General features: G+C 37.2%; 3 protein-coding genes across 4 annotated transcripts in view; 2 read left to right on the top strand and 1 right to left on the bottom strand.

The window, feature by feature from the left end:
* Positions 1-3,665, top strand: part of yes1 (YES proto-oncogene 1, Src family tyrosine kinase) — a 44,450-nt gene extending 40,785 nt beyond the window's left edge. For both annotated transcript variants that reach the window (XM_020929087.2, XM_055152179.1), the window contains exon 12: positions 2,115-3,665. In XM_020929087.2, the coding sequence (XP_020784746.2) occupies positions 2,115-2,323 (209 nt within the window). In that variant the 3' untranslated portion in view covers positions 2,324-3,665. The remainder of the gene's footprint in view (positions 1-2,114) is intronic.
* Positions 3,666-4,411: 746 nt separating this feature from the next.
* On the bottom strand, positions 4,412-15,068 carry clul1 (clusterin-like 1 (retinal)). The gene is made up of 11 exons (XM_055151510.1): positions 14,964-15,068; positions 13,335-13,467; positions 8,388-8,515; positions 8,148-8,296; positions 7,695-7,865; positions 7,117-7,364; positions 6,644-6,834; positions 5,993-6,115; positions 5,434-5,654; positions 4,730-4,905; positions 4,412-4,475 (listed from the first exon to the last, which is right to left on the bottom strand). The coding sequence occupies exons 3-11, from the start codon at positions 8,488-8,490 to the stop codon at positions 4,460-4,462; spliced, it is 1,398 nt and encodes a 465-aa protein (XP_055007485.1). The 5' UTR covers positions 8,491-8,515; positions 13,335-13,467; positions 14,964-15,068; the 3' UTR covers positions 4,412-4,459.
* colec12 (collectin sub-family member 12) overlaps positions 14,966-16,062 on the top strand; it is a 49,685-nt gene continuing 48,588 nt past the window's right edge. Inside the window, exon 1 of the mRNA XM_020929150.2 lies at positions 14,966-15,472. Coding sequence (XP_020784809.1) covers positions 15,466-15,472 — 7 coding nt within the window. The 5' untranslated portion in view covers positions 14,966-15,465. The remainder of the gene's footprint in view (positions 15,473-16,062) is intronic.

The raw sequence follows: 16,062 nt of genomic DNA on the forward strand, positions 1-16,062 counted from the left end.
TGCGACGCATGCCAACACCAACATCCCAGTGCCTTTTTCTGCCTGAGTGTCAGTGAACTCACCATCCTTTGCTCATACAGACTGGCAGAGGACCAAAGGGCGCATACCAGGGCAACTACCAACCCGCCAAATCTGTGTCATAACCTCTTTTAGCAACGCGGCAGCTCCCTGTGGGGTAGAGACAGACCGTGTCAAAGGGTTAACCATAACTGGCTTCCTGTCTCGAGATGACATGCACAACTCCTCATTGCACAAGGAGAGCTATAAATGGGACACTCCTAAAAAAGATTAAATAGTCCAGAATGGGAATGGCTATTGTACGCAGTAAACAGGGGAGAAATATGGAAAAAATGTATATAATATTGCAGTTAATTATAATATTGCAGTTAATTATAATATTGCAGTTAATTAGAATATTGAGTATGCAGTGTTGGGAAGTAACTGAATACATGTACCAAAAATACGCATTCAGAATACTCTTTCTGGATAACTGTATTCTGGCTCAGTTATTTTTTCCATATTTCAGAATACAGTTACTTCCTTAAAATCAAAGGAATACATGCAGCACTTGGATAACGCTATTTTGGCTTTGAAAAAATTTTAAATACAGCTTGAGCTTGAGTGTGCAAAATTTCCTTCTGTTAGACTTAAATTAATAAATTAAATGAATGACAACAAACAGTGCAACAAAAATAAAGCTGTTTGTAATTCAATGTTGTATGTTTTCACTATAATGCGACTCGGAGTGAAAGTATTACAATTCAGAATACAGTACTCTGATTAGGGCTGTGCAAAAATAGCTAAATATCAATATATCGTATCGTTTAATGTGATGATACAGTATTGATATCGTGGGCTGCTGTAATTTTTTGTATATTTTACTAAATAATTTTGTTACAGTGCTACCGTTTTGTTGCTTGTTCAGAGGAAGGAAACTTGTTTATGCAACACATTTTACATTTTCACCGTTTTGATTATTAAAATGTGTGAGTTTCATATTAACTTGGCACAAGAAGTGGTTTAACAAAGACTTTTAGTATCACAGCTATGATTTAGCCTTTATTTTTTACTGAACCATATCAAATATATTTGAAATATATCATATCGAATCGAAAGTGTAGTGTAGTGATCTTATCGTGGTCTATGTATCGAGGTATGTATCGTATCAGCAACTTCTGAATGATACCAAGCACTAACTCTGATTGGACCATAACATAACTGATTCAGTTACAAAATACATTTGAATTTGGGTATTCAGTATTCTGAAAATACATACATTTTCAAAATATTCTTCCCATCACTGATCATTTATATGGAAAAAAAAAAAGAGCTGACAAAGGTCTAAAGTTTCAGCCCTTTGGTTACAAGTACAGTTTAGCACATTGTCATTAAGATTCAAAAACGATTGTTGACAAAAATTAATATATTTTTCATCCAGCTCTACTTTGCATTGAATACGAAATGAGTCATTTTTACAATGCTATGCACAGCTGAAAAGTTTTTGTCCCTTTGCTTTTCATCATAGCCTTAAATCCCCTTCCCTCTAGTCTGGTTTCAATTGCAATTTCTCTTTATTGCCTAAGGATAAAAATGAACTTTTTAGGGAGTGTTTTAAATAGTCTCCAATTAAAATGTAAAGTGTTCTCCAAGGCTAAAAATATGTCTATCTGTGCACAAAAATAGCTTTAATTAACTTGATTTTTTCATAATTGATTTCAGCAGCAAAGACAGAGTTTGTCTGCTCACCAATCCCAAAGCTGTTGTTGTTGTGTCAATGAGCAAGACACTTAATTTATTTCTATTTATTTCTAACTTAATTCACAGTATATGACTAGGGTTACACATTATAATTCAACTAGAATTATAATGTGTAGTTTTTTAAGGTTTATAACTCAAAAGATGATAAAAAATTTTACTGATCTAGCAATAATTTTTTGTCACTGTTTGTTTGTGTTATTATTGAGATTAAATTAAGTACTGTGTTCATATTAATGTCTTGTTTCTCACACTACATTGCACTCTCTCCATTTCTGCCTAACTGTGTGGAACGTACAGATTGTAAACAAACTGTAAATAAACATAAAATAAAATGCTAAACTTTGTGTGTTCTGTAGGCATGGTGAACCGGGAGGTCCTGGAGCAAGTGGAGAGAGGGTACCGCATGCCGTGCCCACAAGGCTGCCCTGAATCCCTGCACGAAATGATGCGCCTCTGCTGGAAGAAAGAGCCAGACGAGAGGCCCACATTTGAGTACATCCAGTCCTTTTTGGAAGACTACTTCACTGCCACTGAACCCCAGTACCAGCCCGGGGACAACCTATAAGAGGCCAGTGAGGAGAGGGCCATAGCAAGAACACGAGCTTCCATACCAGAATGGGATTTTTGGATTTTAAACGGACAAAGAGCTACAAATTATCACAAAATTGTATGCAGACTTGTCCCGCATATGTACCCAGGGACCAAGCATGTTTGGGTGATGTCCATCTGTCCAGATTGGTGCTGGTAGAAAAAAAACATAAGAGCTCTGGGAGAAAGTTATCCTACAGACTGGCCACAACACTGTGAGGCATTTTTACATTCAAAAATCAAACTTGCAGCCACTTGCAAATGCAGTTTTTTAAAGATTTTCAACAAATTTTCTCCACTTGTTTTTATATTGTTTTAGCATGGGATTTTTTTTTTTTTTTTTTTATAAAGAATGAATTGGTTGGAAAGTTTTAAAGAGACCAATCACAACGGTACAAGTATGTGAAGTGACTGTTAGGAAATTATTGAGTAAAATAAATGGACAAAAGCATACGGATGCAGCAGTTGTACAAAATGTGGAAAAAAATGTATTTGAGCAGCGGGTGTAAGTTGGTGAATGAATGAAATCTTTAGTTACGGGGTAATTTTAACAAATCAACTTGTTTTACGATGTATCGAGAACTTGAAATCCTTCACAGCTACGGTGACAATGTACCACTGCAGAAAGAAATCTTGTGTTATCATTGTTTTAAAATAGACATGTGACAACTGTGAAACTTAAGTAAGATTTTTTTTTCTCTCTTAAATTGTTTAATGCACAAATATAAAGACTAACTTGCACATAGCTACACAATAGCCTTGCAATAAATGGTACAAATGAGTCAAAATTCATTAGCTGTAAACTTTTTCTATATTTTTTGACAATTTTTTTGGTACAAAAAGATATTTTGTTTTAGGACAGGTGACAGAAAGAAATCCCCTGAAATATTAACGTCATTAAGCTGGTTCATGTTTTATGGAACGAGGTGCTATTTGTCTTTGTCTCACCCCCTTTGAGATGATGGATGACTTTGTGAGTGAAGTAACTGAACCAAAAAAAACCTCTGCAACCAGTGGCCGATCTGGGCGCCCTTTTACATCCAAAATCTACATCAGAAATTATAACGTGCAGAGTCCAGCAGGGAATGAGTGAAAGTGATGTTAAGACCTCTTGACTTGTTCTACGTGATTTGAAAGATTGGAAAAAGATGTGAACAAATTGTATTTTTTCTGATTTTATTGTGAGAACTCAAAGTGTGACTGTTGTTAAAGAAAATGGGGACATGGAACTAGTCTAAGGCGGAAATATTGATAATTGTAGTAACTAATAATATGATTTTTGTACAGAAAAAAATAAAAGTTTTACTTAAAGAAGACTATCTACAATCTGAAATTGCTTTGTACACACCCTTTAAATAATACAAATGCAAACTCCAACAATTATTATTTAATTTTTTTTTTTCTTTTTTTTGTTGTTGTTGTTTTTTTGTTGTTTCCACATTGCAAACATACCTACTTGTGTTTTGTTTCATTCACACACACACATGTTTAACACACAAACCCTGCATATTTAGGCTGAGATAGACTACACTGTTCTTGCTTATGATGTGGTAGTACAGGAAGTGCTCCAGAGTTTTTAAACGCACATTTCAACCCTGGCATTGTTCATCTCTACTGAACAAATGGTAAAATGTAATTGTTTAATTAAACTACCGCTATCACAAAGTGGAACTGAGCATTTTGAGCTTTAGGGATGTAGACAGATTGATAATAAAGAATTCAATACTCAAACGTGTGAACAAAACTAAACACAACTTCAGGTATGTTTTTGATGAGGTAGCAACACCTTAACATCTCTTAAAGTTCACAAGAGTCAGTTTTGCATAATGTAGGACCTTTAATAAATTTGAAACTACATGAGACTGGCGTAAAGAACAGTGGTCATTGCATGTTAAGTACTTTATTTGAGATAGGTCCATAAATGCTATAAGTACTTCTATAATAAATAATAGTAAATACAATATCTTTTTGATACAAATTGCTAAAACTAAAATGTCAAAGGTAAATTGTGTTATATAACCATTTGACACACTGGTGAACTTGATGCAAAGAATACATTCACTATCTGTCATTAAAGTGCTTGAATGCTTTTGGAGAGGTATATTTGGGACTTTTACACATCTTCAAATCTGTGGAAAAAGAAAAACGATCATTACTAACTTATCATTCGATGCAATATAAGCAAATATGTAGATTCTATGACTAATTATAGACACTAAAGGGATTCATTTGATACGATTTATTGCAGCTTGAGCTTTTAATACATTCTTGAAGAACTGATATGCTATGAATTTCACAGTTCAAAATGTGCTATCATGAAAGGCCCAGTCACGCATAATAATTTCAGTGCATTTACATTTTTGGACTAAAGTGGGCCCCTTACCTGACCATTTCCTTGTACTTGTCCAGTGCTTCTTGGGCGACATACTGAATGAAGGAGGGGTCTTGTGGCTCCAGTTCCCCTGGGATGGACAGCTCCAGAGGGGGAGAGTTCAAGATGTTCACCTGCACTTTGGTGTCACGCACGGGCAGGTTCTCATCATGGCTCTCTGGTGCCACCTACAGGTGACAAAACAATGATGCTTTTTTAGAATATGATCATGGATTCAAGTTGCATACAAGCATCAGTAGTCCTAAATTTTGATAAGGGCTGTGCATAGAATTTTAATTTCTAATCAGTGATCAATGTGGGGTTTTTGATTGAGAGGTCTACATCTTCTGTCAGTAAAAGAATCTGGTTTGGAGCAGATTTCATACGATGGAGGAATACATTTGAATGTATTAAATCGACATATTATTATTTAATAGTCTGTATTGTTTAGTTTAATACTGAAAGCAAGATTTATTACAAAAGGACAAAATAAAACTGAATCAAAAATGCTCAATCAAGTTATACGAGTTATATAACCTCAGAAGGAAAAGTAATGCCACATTGTAGTACAAATTATACCTGTTGTTGTTGGGGTGTTTATAGTAGCAAAAGTAGTACAAATGAAAATATACAGATGCCTGTAATAATAGTAGTACTTTAAGTAATATCAGTAGTATTAGTAGCTGTAGCAGCAATAGTAGTAATTGCATTTGTACCATAGTAACCCTGAAGATGTTCTGCGGTGCGCTCCTGTTGGTGGAGGGGTTAACCCAGGAGACCCAGCTGAACTCTGCGGCCATGTTGGAGAGCCAGTCCAGAGTCTCGTCCACGTGAGTGCGGACAATGGACAGCACCTCCTCGTACTGCACTCTCGAGGCGTCCAGCAGCTGGGACACCTCATCCAACTCCACATGAAGGTCACGCACGCTGGGGCACTCTGAGGAGACAGGGACAGAATGTTCACAATGAGGAGGGTGGAGAGGACAACATTGTACTCAGAGCTCAAGTGAGAGGAAATGTACTTCTGCATAATTTAATAAAGTGAAGAATAATACATGCAAAGTTTAGCTCTGCCAATCTATATTTTTAGTTTTGCAGCTGCAACAAAAACAAAAGTTTACTTGAATCATAATATGTAGTTATTTCCAAGTATAACTATTCAGTAACAATAATTCAATTATTTACTACTGGACAAAAAGAAAAAGTAAAGTGTATTTTAGCCATAGCCCCAAATAATGTTGTATTATTACTGATACAGGGACAATAGAACTTCACCTGTGAGTAGCGCCCCCTGGCAGGCCTCACACTGACTGTGCAGTCTCCAGCACTCAGAAGTCTGTCTGCGGAGATCTCTGCACAGCTTCCTGTTTTGGAAGAAACGAGGAATGCTTTCTCTCTCTGTAGAAAAACAAACAGAAATACAATGAAATATAAACACCAACTTTAAACTAGTTTACAACTTTCTAATTTAATTTTTAATTTAATTTTAAATCATCCTAGACTGCAGTATCACAGAAAATGATAGTTTGTTTACTCTTTCAAGAAGCACTATGTAACTTTTCTGGGGCTGAGTCTCCAAGGAGATGTTATGCTTTGGCTGGCTACAGTATGGCATAAAATCTTGGAGAGTATGTCAAGTTTTAAACCAGCCTCGCTCACAGAATGCAAGTTTTTCATTGTATTTTTGAGCAATAACAACATCTATCAGTGAATAAATGCAAGTTAGATGCAAGTTTAATACAAATACTGCGGAACATTCTAGGCAAAGCACTGACAAGCACTGACTGACCACCAGACAGATTAAATACAATTTACATTACAATATAAAGACACAATGGCTCATGATACCATTCATATTAACAATCAAAATGACCTGTTACATATATTATGACACTTTCTTCTTCTAGCTAATAGATTGTCATTGACCTGTCTTCTTTGCCTCCTCCACAGCCTCGTTCAGATCTCCAAACACCTGAGTGACCACTGCCCCAAACTCCTGCACCACACTGCGGCCAAAATCATAGAAGGAGTCCAGCACCTCGTCCAGCCCCACCCCCTGCAGGAACCCAGAGTCCCGGGCCGGGTAGAAGGGGTCTCGCTGCTCCCTCTCCAGTACACTGCCCAGGAAGAGATGCAGGTAGTGCTCAGTTACATTTAATCACTTACGTAACTTTTTGAATATATTGTACAGCTGGCACCACTTTTACTTCTGCTATAATATATGAATAATTATAATAATTATGAATAATATTTTGTTTAAAAGTGCACTATGTATGCTTTCTGATATGGGGAGCACCATCTGTATGTAGCAATTATTTAATTGGATTTTAGATATTGATTTATTTACATTAAGATAACACTTCTATTGCATGAGTATACATTTTGTGTACTCTACCCACCTCTGGTCTTGTGTATCATTCAGGAAGCTGTTCAGGAGGCTCTGGTCCCATCGTCCCTTCATCTGGGAGACTAGAGCCATGCTGCGGTTCACCACTGCCCCCACCTGGGACATGAGCTGAGAGAAGGACTCCTCGATGCGACTCACGTTGGTCTCTGGACTGTCCTGGTTCACCAGGATGTCCCCTGGCTCCAGTTTGGTCTGCTCTGGTCCAAAACGCCTGGACACTCTGCGAAAGAAGTTTTGTACCTACAAATACAAGCACAGCAGATGATACATATACATATACTTATTATACTGGTCTAATATTAAGCTTTTGGTAGAGCTCTCATCGCTTGGCTCCATGGACATTGTATTGCATTGGAATAATCAGAGATGATCTTAAACTTCTATCTCCACGCCAGATCTGTGGAGAGGTGACCCCGCTTACAATAATAATGCATGTTTTTCAAGGTATTGTCAAGCAACAGCTGTAACTGATTAATGAAGCACCAATCATTTAACAGTATATTTTAATCTTATACAACTTTTACAGAATTAATGTGGTGGAAATATATAATGTAACTGTAGTGGTCCTACCTTGTTGTGGAAAGTAGCAAAGCCCCTGCGGCAGGTGGAGGTGTAGAAGTCTTTGCAGGCATTTTCTAAACAGGGTCTGCACTCGTCCCACTCAGACTGGAGCGAGTCTTTACACTGCTCCTCTGCCTCCGTCAGCTTCACCGTCACCTCCTGCGCCAGCTGCTCTGCTCCCTGTAAAAATGCACACTTTGTATACTATGGTGACAGTCAGAATTGTCAAACTGAAAATGTACTGTCAACTTCATGCAATATTATCCATGCTCTTATATATAGTGTATGTACTGTGTATATATAGTGCAATGTTCTTAACCATTGCAAACATTACACTTTCTGAAACCAGTTTAAGTTGTTATTTACAGTGGCACGATTAAACAAATGACTACTCTATTACTTAAATGAGTACTGTATGAGCATAGTATTTCATGTGGACATATATTATGACTGCAGGCTGACCTTCTTCTTGTCGCTGCTCCTCTGCAAAGACTTCATGAGATGTTCATGTTTCTGTTCATTCCTCCACATCACCTCTCTCATCTGTTTCACCCCAACCAGAGCCCTCTTCATCTCCTCATCCACCACCTTCTCACCTGCCTGGGACAACTCTGTGGAAGACAGGCAAGTCATATTACCACAAAATATCTACCCCTGTTTTTTATTTTACTTGATGTATGCTGAAGTTAAAGTTTAACTCACGTTTAAGAGTTTCCTCTGAGAAGATTCTGAGTTGGTCATCAGGGGCACATTGCAGGACACCAAGTGTCACCATGACAATGGACAAACTTAAAAGGAGCTTCATTTTTTTTGCTCAAGAAATGCTCTCACTGGAGGAAAAAAGCACAAAGAGTTTAAACCATAAGTGTCATCCACCGCTTCAGCTGAATGAATGACATTGAGCTGCCAACATTTTAAGGAGCATATATACATCCACCACTGGGGGGAGCTACACACTAAACTGAACAAGACAAAAAAAAAAATCAACAGTGCACATAGTTATTTTAGATATACTTTATATTTATTCAAGAGTGGTACCTTGGTGTATCGCAAAAATACTCATTCAACATTTCAATATATTGGCCTTTATTACAATATATTTTCTGCTATAAAATTCTTAATCAGACTATATTCTGGATAGATTTTGTTCCCCTCCCTCCTCTCGTCTACCATCTCCACTTTTCTGCCAAAGCGCTCCACTGAGCCCTCCTCAGGGGGGATCCTACACTGTCTGCTCCATCTGCTCTGCTGCCAAACGCCAGGACACAAAACACTCCCAAACTTTCACTTTTTGATTACAGAAGTTTTCATTCATTTCAATTACCACAATGTTTGTTTGACAGATCGGGCCTGATTTAATGTGTGCACATGTCACACACGCACCAGATGTATGTCTGATTTTCTTATAGGTTTAGGATGGCCTAAAAATCAGCTGGGTCATGGTCTGGACTGTCATAACACAACAGAAAAACAACTTGTCTTTATGCTACCTGGATTTACACAAGATTTACATACGAAGAAGTGTCAACCCTCACAACACTAGATCTATAAAGTGACAGAAGAAATATTCCATGTACTATTAAAATATAAAAATCCTCAACATGGGGTAAAAATATTCTTAATTTTAAACAGAATTTTGAACCGAACTTAATTTAATTTTAAACCTGATTTTGGTTCATTTACTGACCCATTTTGGTAGATGTTAGTCTATTTATCTATATCTAGCAATGGAATAAATCTTTTTAAAAATTCTGTTTGCAGAAACTGACCATTGTTTTTCATACAATTCTTATTCAAATACAATAAAATGGCAAATTAATAAACAATAAATAACAACATAAAGCTATAGATTTTAAGTTTTAAAAAGTGTGCAGATAAACATACCTGTGACTGTAGTTCCTCTCTCAGTGGTGTGAACTGTTGTTGTTCTGACTGGTATTGACCCAGCTCAAGCTATTTGTGCCTCACCTTCATCCTATTAGTGTCTTTGCTCCAAGGCCACAGGCCCTAATCCTGCATTTAACGCTGTCACACCCACTGGGTTTGCATAAGAAAATGCTGCTTAGTCATGAAAGAAAGAACAGAATGTAATCAAATATGCAATAATTTTTCTGAAAATTGTTTGTCTTCACGTAGATGTTATTGCTTTACTTAGAATGTTCCACAGTATGGCATTAAACATTCGTGACATGCAGCAGATGCTGCCACGCAAGATTGCAGGTCAGCATGCATGTGTGTCAAGGTATTTTTGAGCAATGAATACATAATGAGATGCTATATAGATACATTTTATGCAATTGGCCTTTATTTCTTTAGTTTATTAACTGATCGATGGAGTCTTATAAGTCCATAAAGTAAGTTTTTTTTTTGTCTGTTTTTTGTTTTGTTTTTTTTGGTTTTTGTTTTGTTTTTGAAAGGAGAAGTTACTGCGGGAGTTAGATGCAAAATCATTCTTAGTCTTTGTCTTATTTGACCAAAATGTGTCTTAGTCAATTAATTGTATTTATATTATTAAGATTTATATGGAACAACAGCAGAAAAGAGAGTTTGCTGAAGATTTGGTATATTTTGGTATTTAAATGTAAAACTGCAGATTCATAAAATGAATCTGTCTTTATATAAAAACATTCCCATACTAGTGTAGTCTTTTGAGCGCAGTTTGGTTCTGATACAGAGCATAGACACACTCCTTTTTAGGTGATTAATCGATTGGCAGGACATGTCTTTAGTCGACTACAGCCCTAAATACCTGGGAACATTCCACGCGGTCAGTTTATAGTTGCCAGTGGAAAAGTTAAGCAGTGCCTATTTAACTAAATTGGATGGATTTCAATTATCCATTATCAAACTGGCAGAACAACAACTATTTTCAGAATGTAGTACAACATTACAGAAAGAAGGGGGGCTGTCATTTTGGTCAAATCTATTTAATTTCTCTCTTTACAACTACTACTCCAGGCCAATAGTTTATTCAGTAAGTGGAAGATCAGCTTTGTCTTCTCGTTTCCTCCTTTCAAACTTAATAAATGTGTTTTAATGTACAAATGTACATACACATCACCAACTGAAACACCACAGTGAAGTAAAAACAAGGCCTTTCCTGTTGTGTGCACCTGGTTCTCCCTGGACACTGCTGTGATGCCGCAGGACACAGAGAAGGAACTCTTTTGGCTCTTCCACAGGATCTGCTGACCCTACCTGACAGTGGCCAGTCTCCCTGTTAAACTGCCCCGAGACACAAAGGAGACTGAGAAGCACATTGTAAATGTTGCTGCAGAAAAACTTGAATTTCCCTCAGGATCAGTAAAGTATTCCTCTTACATAACCTTATGTTATACCATAAATACTACTTTTCAATATATGTCTTTATTTATTAATCTAATAACTCATCCTCATCGGTTGTTGCTGTGAAAGCCTGTTTAATTACAATTTATACGTATTATAATACCTTGAATTTCCCTCAGGATACATAAAGTCTCTCTCTCTATTTCTGTTAATCCATATGATGAATCAATAGCATCACATAAGCACGAAGTTCTGTGTTGTTCTTTTTGACACTCACACTATAATGAAGACAAAAAAGCTGATGTATAACTCACTGGCTACTCCTACATTTGTACCCAGATGTGTGGCTAGATATTTTTAGTAAAACAAACTTTAGTGTCTCGGTAGGGGGGCTGTTGAGCATCTCCACCTCTGCAGGAATGTGAGGTGAAAGGGCTGACAGGCTATTTCTTCTACAAACTCCTCTCCAGCGCCCCAGCTCACTCAAAAATGTGCCCCCTTCACACGCTTTGACCCAGAAAATAGGGCCCTCTCCGGGTAATAATGAAAAACACCCAGCCTCTTCTGCCCCACTGACACCTTCACCACCTGGATCATATAACGGTGCTGTCCCCTGTACTCTCACGGACCATCCTAACACAAAACAGTCCATGCTAAAAGTCATTATATTAACTGGGCACACTAAGTTACAACACTGGGGCTACATCAGGCATGAATGAGAAGGTAAAATGCTGTTCTGGCTAAACCTAGGCCATAGGAAGAGAATTATAACTGAAAACTGAACTAAACCAAGTTACACCAAGGCAAAATCAGGGTGAGGACTGAACTTAAATCTATACTCATGTGACCAAGAAAGAGTGATTTTTTTTTTACTATCATTATGGTATCAGAACTGGTCTTGAGTATTGAAATCGAGTTTGACATTTTTAGTGAAATATTACTACTGCTTCATTATTTGAAAAATGTGCTTTTCATGCCCATATTTTTAGTTCAACAATTAATATGCTTATTTTTGTACTGACTTTTAAAATGATAATCTAGCTTCAGTACTAGTTTGCGTATGGATTAGTATCAGATTTTCAGTACTTCACAATATTGTCATGTTTGTTCAGGACTTGCTTCAGTCTGAGACCAAGTAGCAAAAAACCATCTTGAGGAGTGGACCTTGCTGCCGGCCTATGAGTAATCCAGGTTAATTAGTCAAATCAAAATGCTCTGTTCCACCTTGTGATGTCATGTAGTGGTGGTTTTCAAGTTAACAGGTACTTTTTTACATTTCGTTTAGTAGAGACGGGCAATTAGAGGGCTGAAATCATAACATTTTTGTTATGAAATATAAAAAATTGTGTGGTATGGAATTGAATAAATTATGCAGATTGCATCATAAAGTACAGTGTTGTATTTATGAGGACCCCCTTGAAAACGAGATGGTGACACATCTCAAGGGGCTTATCCTCCAAACAAATAAATTCAAATTCAAATGAATGAGGTACATAATCAAAAATACCTGCTGTATCAATAATTTGTTGTACAAAATTATGTAAAAATATGAAGACTTCATAGATTCATCTAAGAAAGTAAATGTTCATATTGAAGAATCACTAACAATATTTAGTCAATTCTTACACTAATCTTTTAGAAATTGACGAAGTTGTTCCTCCAATAATAGAGAAAGTCACGTCCACCAATGCGGCCATTTTAAAACTGTCTACTCTGAGCCTGTTATTTACTGCAGCTGACAAGTATTTAATTGTATACAGCAGGTTTTCAGGAAAAAATATTGATTATGTGGGTGGAGCAAAGGTCTCAGAATGTTGTTTTTCAAATATGATACAAATGGCAGCTTTTCAGTTTTTGGAAATAAAGAAAACAATAATCTCAACATTAATGTCTTCATGTGTTTTATGTTCTTATACATTAAAGGTGCACTATGTAACTTTTTGGTTGGGGGTCTGTCACCTGCTTGTATCTATGGATGTGTCATTATTCTGGCTGGAATGTTCCACAGTGTGACATTAAACAGTCCTCCCTTATATTTTTTCTATTACAGTAGATGTTATAGCTCAAATATACCTAGAAAAACAGGTATTCTGATTGTGAGTGGGGCTGCTTCTCCACAGATCTGACTGGTTTGGTCTCCATGAAAATTGAAAGATTTAATACTGTACTGTGAAACCTTCCAGACAAGACAAAAAAAGATACACAATGCACCTTTAAAACTCTTTGCTACAACTTCAGATGTGAGGACCTATAAACTTTTTTGCAAGTTTTTGTACCCAGAAGTTTGCTCACCCCTGCCCTAAAGTTAAGGATTTTAAGTAGTAGGAGTAGCTTCCTTGTACTGCTCAAGTCAATATTACTTACTGAGATGGCGTGAGTTGTGATCAAAGTGAGACGAGGCTGAAGAGATAAACAGGTGTCTGGGATAAACTGCTTTACGAGACTCAGAGGTATAATGGCTTGAGCATTTGGAGACCTGGGAACCTCCAAACCAGACCTGTGAGGGAAACATTCACAATTAAATATTATCATGATTCATTACACTGGTGTTTAAAATGACAACAAACAGCTGAACATGTACTTACTGAAGCTCGACTATCAACTTTTTCCTAGTGATTTTTGTATTTTGTGTTCCTTTTAGAATTGGTTTGGTTCTTAAATGAGAAAAACACAGCCAAAACATCCAGGTCAGAAAGCTGGGGTTCACATCAATTTAGTCTATTTCATTTTTTAGACATATTGTGATGTTTTGTTGAATGAAAGTCCATGCACACTGCCAGCAATGATTTTCTTATGCCAGTTCTACATATTATTTATACCAGTCTGTTTACTGTATTTTGTATATGTTTAAAGTATTTTACATCGGCTTAATTTGTGAAAATCGGTTTAAAATATGTGGTTGTATAATTAGGTCAAATGAACAGTTAAGCTATTTAAAGGGGCATTATGTGACTTTTCTTATAGGAAGTTTTTGACTCAATGAAAAAACTGAAGCTCATTTGAACTGTGAGTGAGTGACCTCTCCTCAGATCTGACCTGTAACATGTTTCAGTGAGGAAAGATAAGATTATTATGTGGAAAATTTCACGTAACCATCAAAAAGTTGCATAGTGGACCTTTAAAAAGCTCATATCCCATTGTCTGATCTATTATAATGTTGTTTTCCTAATCAAAAACAGACCTGGAATTGTGTGTGTGTGCTCCATATTTAGGCTGAGTTCTTCTCTCAAACAGAAAAGTGGATAATTTCAGCCCTGGAATTGCCCATCTCCACTAAACAAAGGGTAAAAGGTAGCTGTTAACTTGAAAACTACCGCTTCATGACATCACAAGGTGGAACAGAGCATTCTGAACATTGCAAATCTAGTCAAACTTTACTCAAACATTTGCGAATGAAACAAAACACAAGTCTGGATATGTTTTTTGATGAAGTAACAACATTCTAACATGACTTACAGCTCACAGTAGAGAATTGTCCGTAATATAGAACCTTTAAGTGTTGGATATACAATCACTATTTATTCAAAGTTAGCTCTGAAATGTTTTAAATAAAGGCTTCTAAACCAACGCTAATTTGTGACTTTATAACCACTGAAAACATATTCGACGAGACATCCTTGGTTTGGGTTGGCCATAATAAAACTGTAAAACGAGTGCGTAATTATGGAAAATTGTTATGCACTCAGCACTAATGTTAACCAGTATAGTCACATTTTCTTTGTGTTTTGGTCATTTTTAAGCAGCTTTTCTGTATTTCACCTAAACAAATGACAATGTATGTCTCTCTTTACCGTTGGCAGGGATCAGATTGGTCAAAAATAGGAACACCTGGGACATTTCTTGTATAAAATTGGGCCAAATCAATGGTTTTGGAGAAATCTGATGAGTCAGGAGAAACAGGGCTCAAAAACTGGGACTGTCTCGGGTAAATAGAGGACGTCTGGTCACCCTAAGTAGGTTACATCTCTCATACAAAAAGTTGGTGGTACACACTGTTCGCGCGCGCAGATGTGGAGTGGCGAGCACGTGGTGTTCCTTAGCAACAGCCCTCCACTTCACCACGTTCAGATTCCAACTCCTTTTGAGCCTCTCCGGTTTCTACTACTACTACAACAGCTCCTACTACTACTACTACTACTACTGCTGCTGCTGCTGCTGCTGCTGCTAGTGGTGGTACCGCAACAGAGGAGCTGAACTGGAAACTCCCCCTCACCTCCGCATCTTTCCAAACAACTTCTGAATTAGCGGTTTTGTCATTTTGCGCTCTCAACTCTTTCAAAGCTGCAACAAAGTTCAACCCCACATCAGTGGCGCTGCATAAAGTTACCTGCATTGGGGGAGATTGCCACATGCGCGAGGAATACTGGATGGTTAATGTATTTATATAGGTAAACTACTTTTATCCAAACGCGGACAGGGTGCACATGTGGATCAGAGCGATGCTGTGGATGTGACGGACAGCTGCTTCAAACACGGTTCACTGCTTTCAGCCACAATGAAAGGTAAACTGCATTAATTTGACTTGTACTGAACACATTTTATCCATAAAGTTAATGCAATGGTTCGGCGTCTTATTTACGCACACTTTTACGCACGCTACACACTTTCTTTGTGACTCCGGGGTGCACTTTGTTTCTTCTCCACTTGAGACGTAAGGAATGCGTGGGCTACAACTCCACGTCTAACATCTGGAATCAATTAGGTCTCTCCGTTTGGAATTGTTTTGCATCTGGTTACCGCTGCTGCTGCACCACACACCACCTAAGTTGTATAATTTACGCAAACAATCCGGAATATATTCAAACGATTTCAGTGCATTTTGTATTGATTTTCATATTCTTTGCCTTCTTTGACACTTTTTTCCAATTGCATTTATTGCGTTAGCTTACTTGTTAGCTCACTTGAGTTTATTAGGAGTTTTTCTGCTTTATTGTGATTAGCTGTGGCTTTCGCGCGTTGATCTTATTTGGAAAGCTTGGACAAAACTCAGGAATGCGCATAACTCAATTCAAAGTTGTTGGTAGTATAAGTTTTTCAATAGGCTTATATTATATTTCATCCGTACTTAAAAGCACATCTTACTAACGATGCC

This window comes from Boleophthalmus pectinirostris, unplaced genomic scaffold, assembly GCF_026225935.1.
Source record: "Boleophthalmus pectinirostris isolate CB_2022bp ecotype Guang Dong unplaced genomic scaffold, ASM2622593v1 HiC_scaffold_16, whole genome shotgun sequence".
In the NCBI taxonomy this organism is placed as follows: Eukaryota; Metazoa; Chordata; class Actinopteri; order Gobiiformes; family Gobiidae; genus Boleophthalmus; species Boleophthalmus pectinirostris.

Bases quoted from the DNA above. Each gene is read 5' to 3' on its own strand.
- clul1 (XM_055151510.1), bottom strand. From the start codon at position 8,490: ATGAAGCTCCTTTTAAGTTTGTCCATTGTCATGGTGACACTTGGTGTC. The intron at 7,866-8,147 runs GTCAGCCTGCAG...GCATTTTTACAG, and splicing joins GGAGCAGCGACAAGAAGAAG to GGAGCAGAGCAGCTGGCGCA. The intron at 6,116-6,643 runs GTCAATGACAAT...GTTTTTCTACAG, and splicing joins GGAGGAGGCAAAGAAGACAG to AGAGAGAAAGCATTCCTCGT.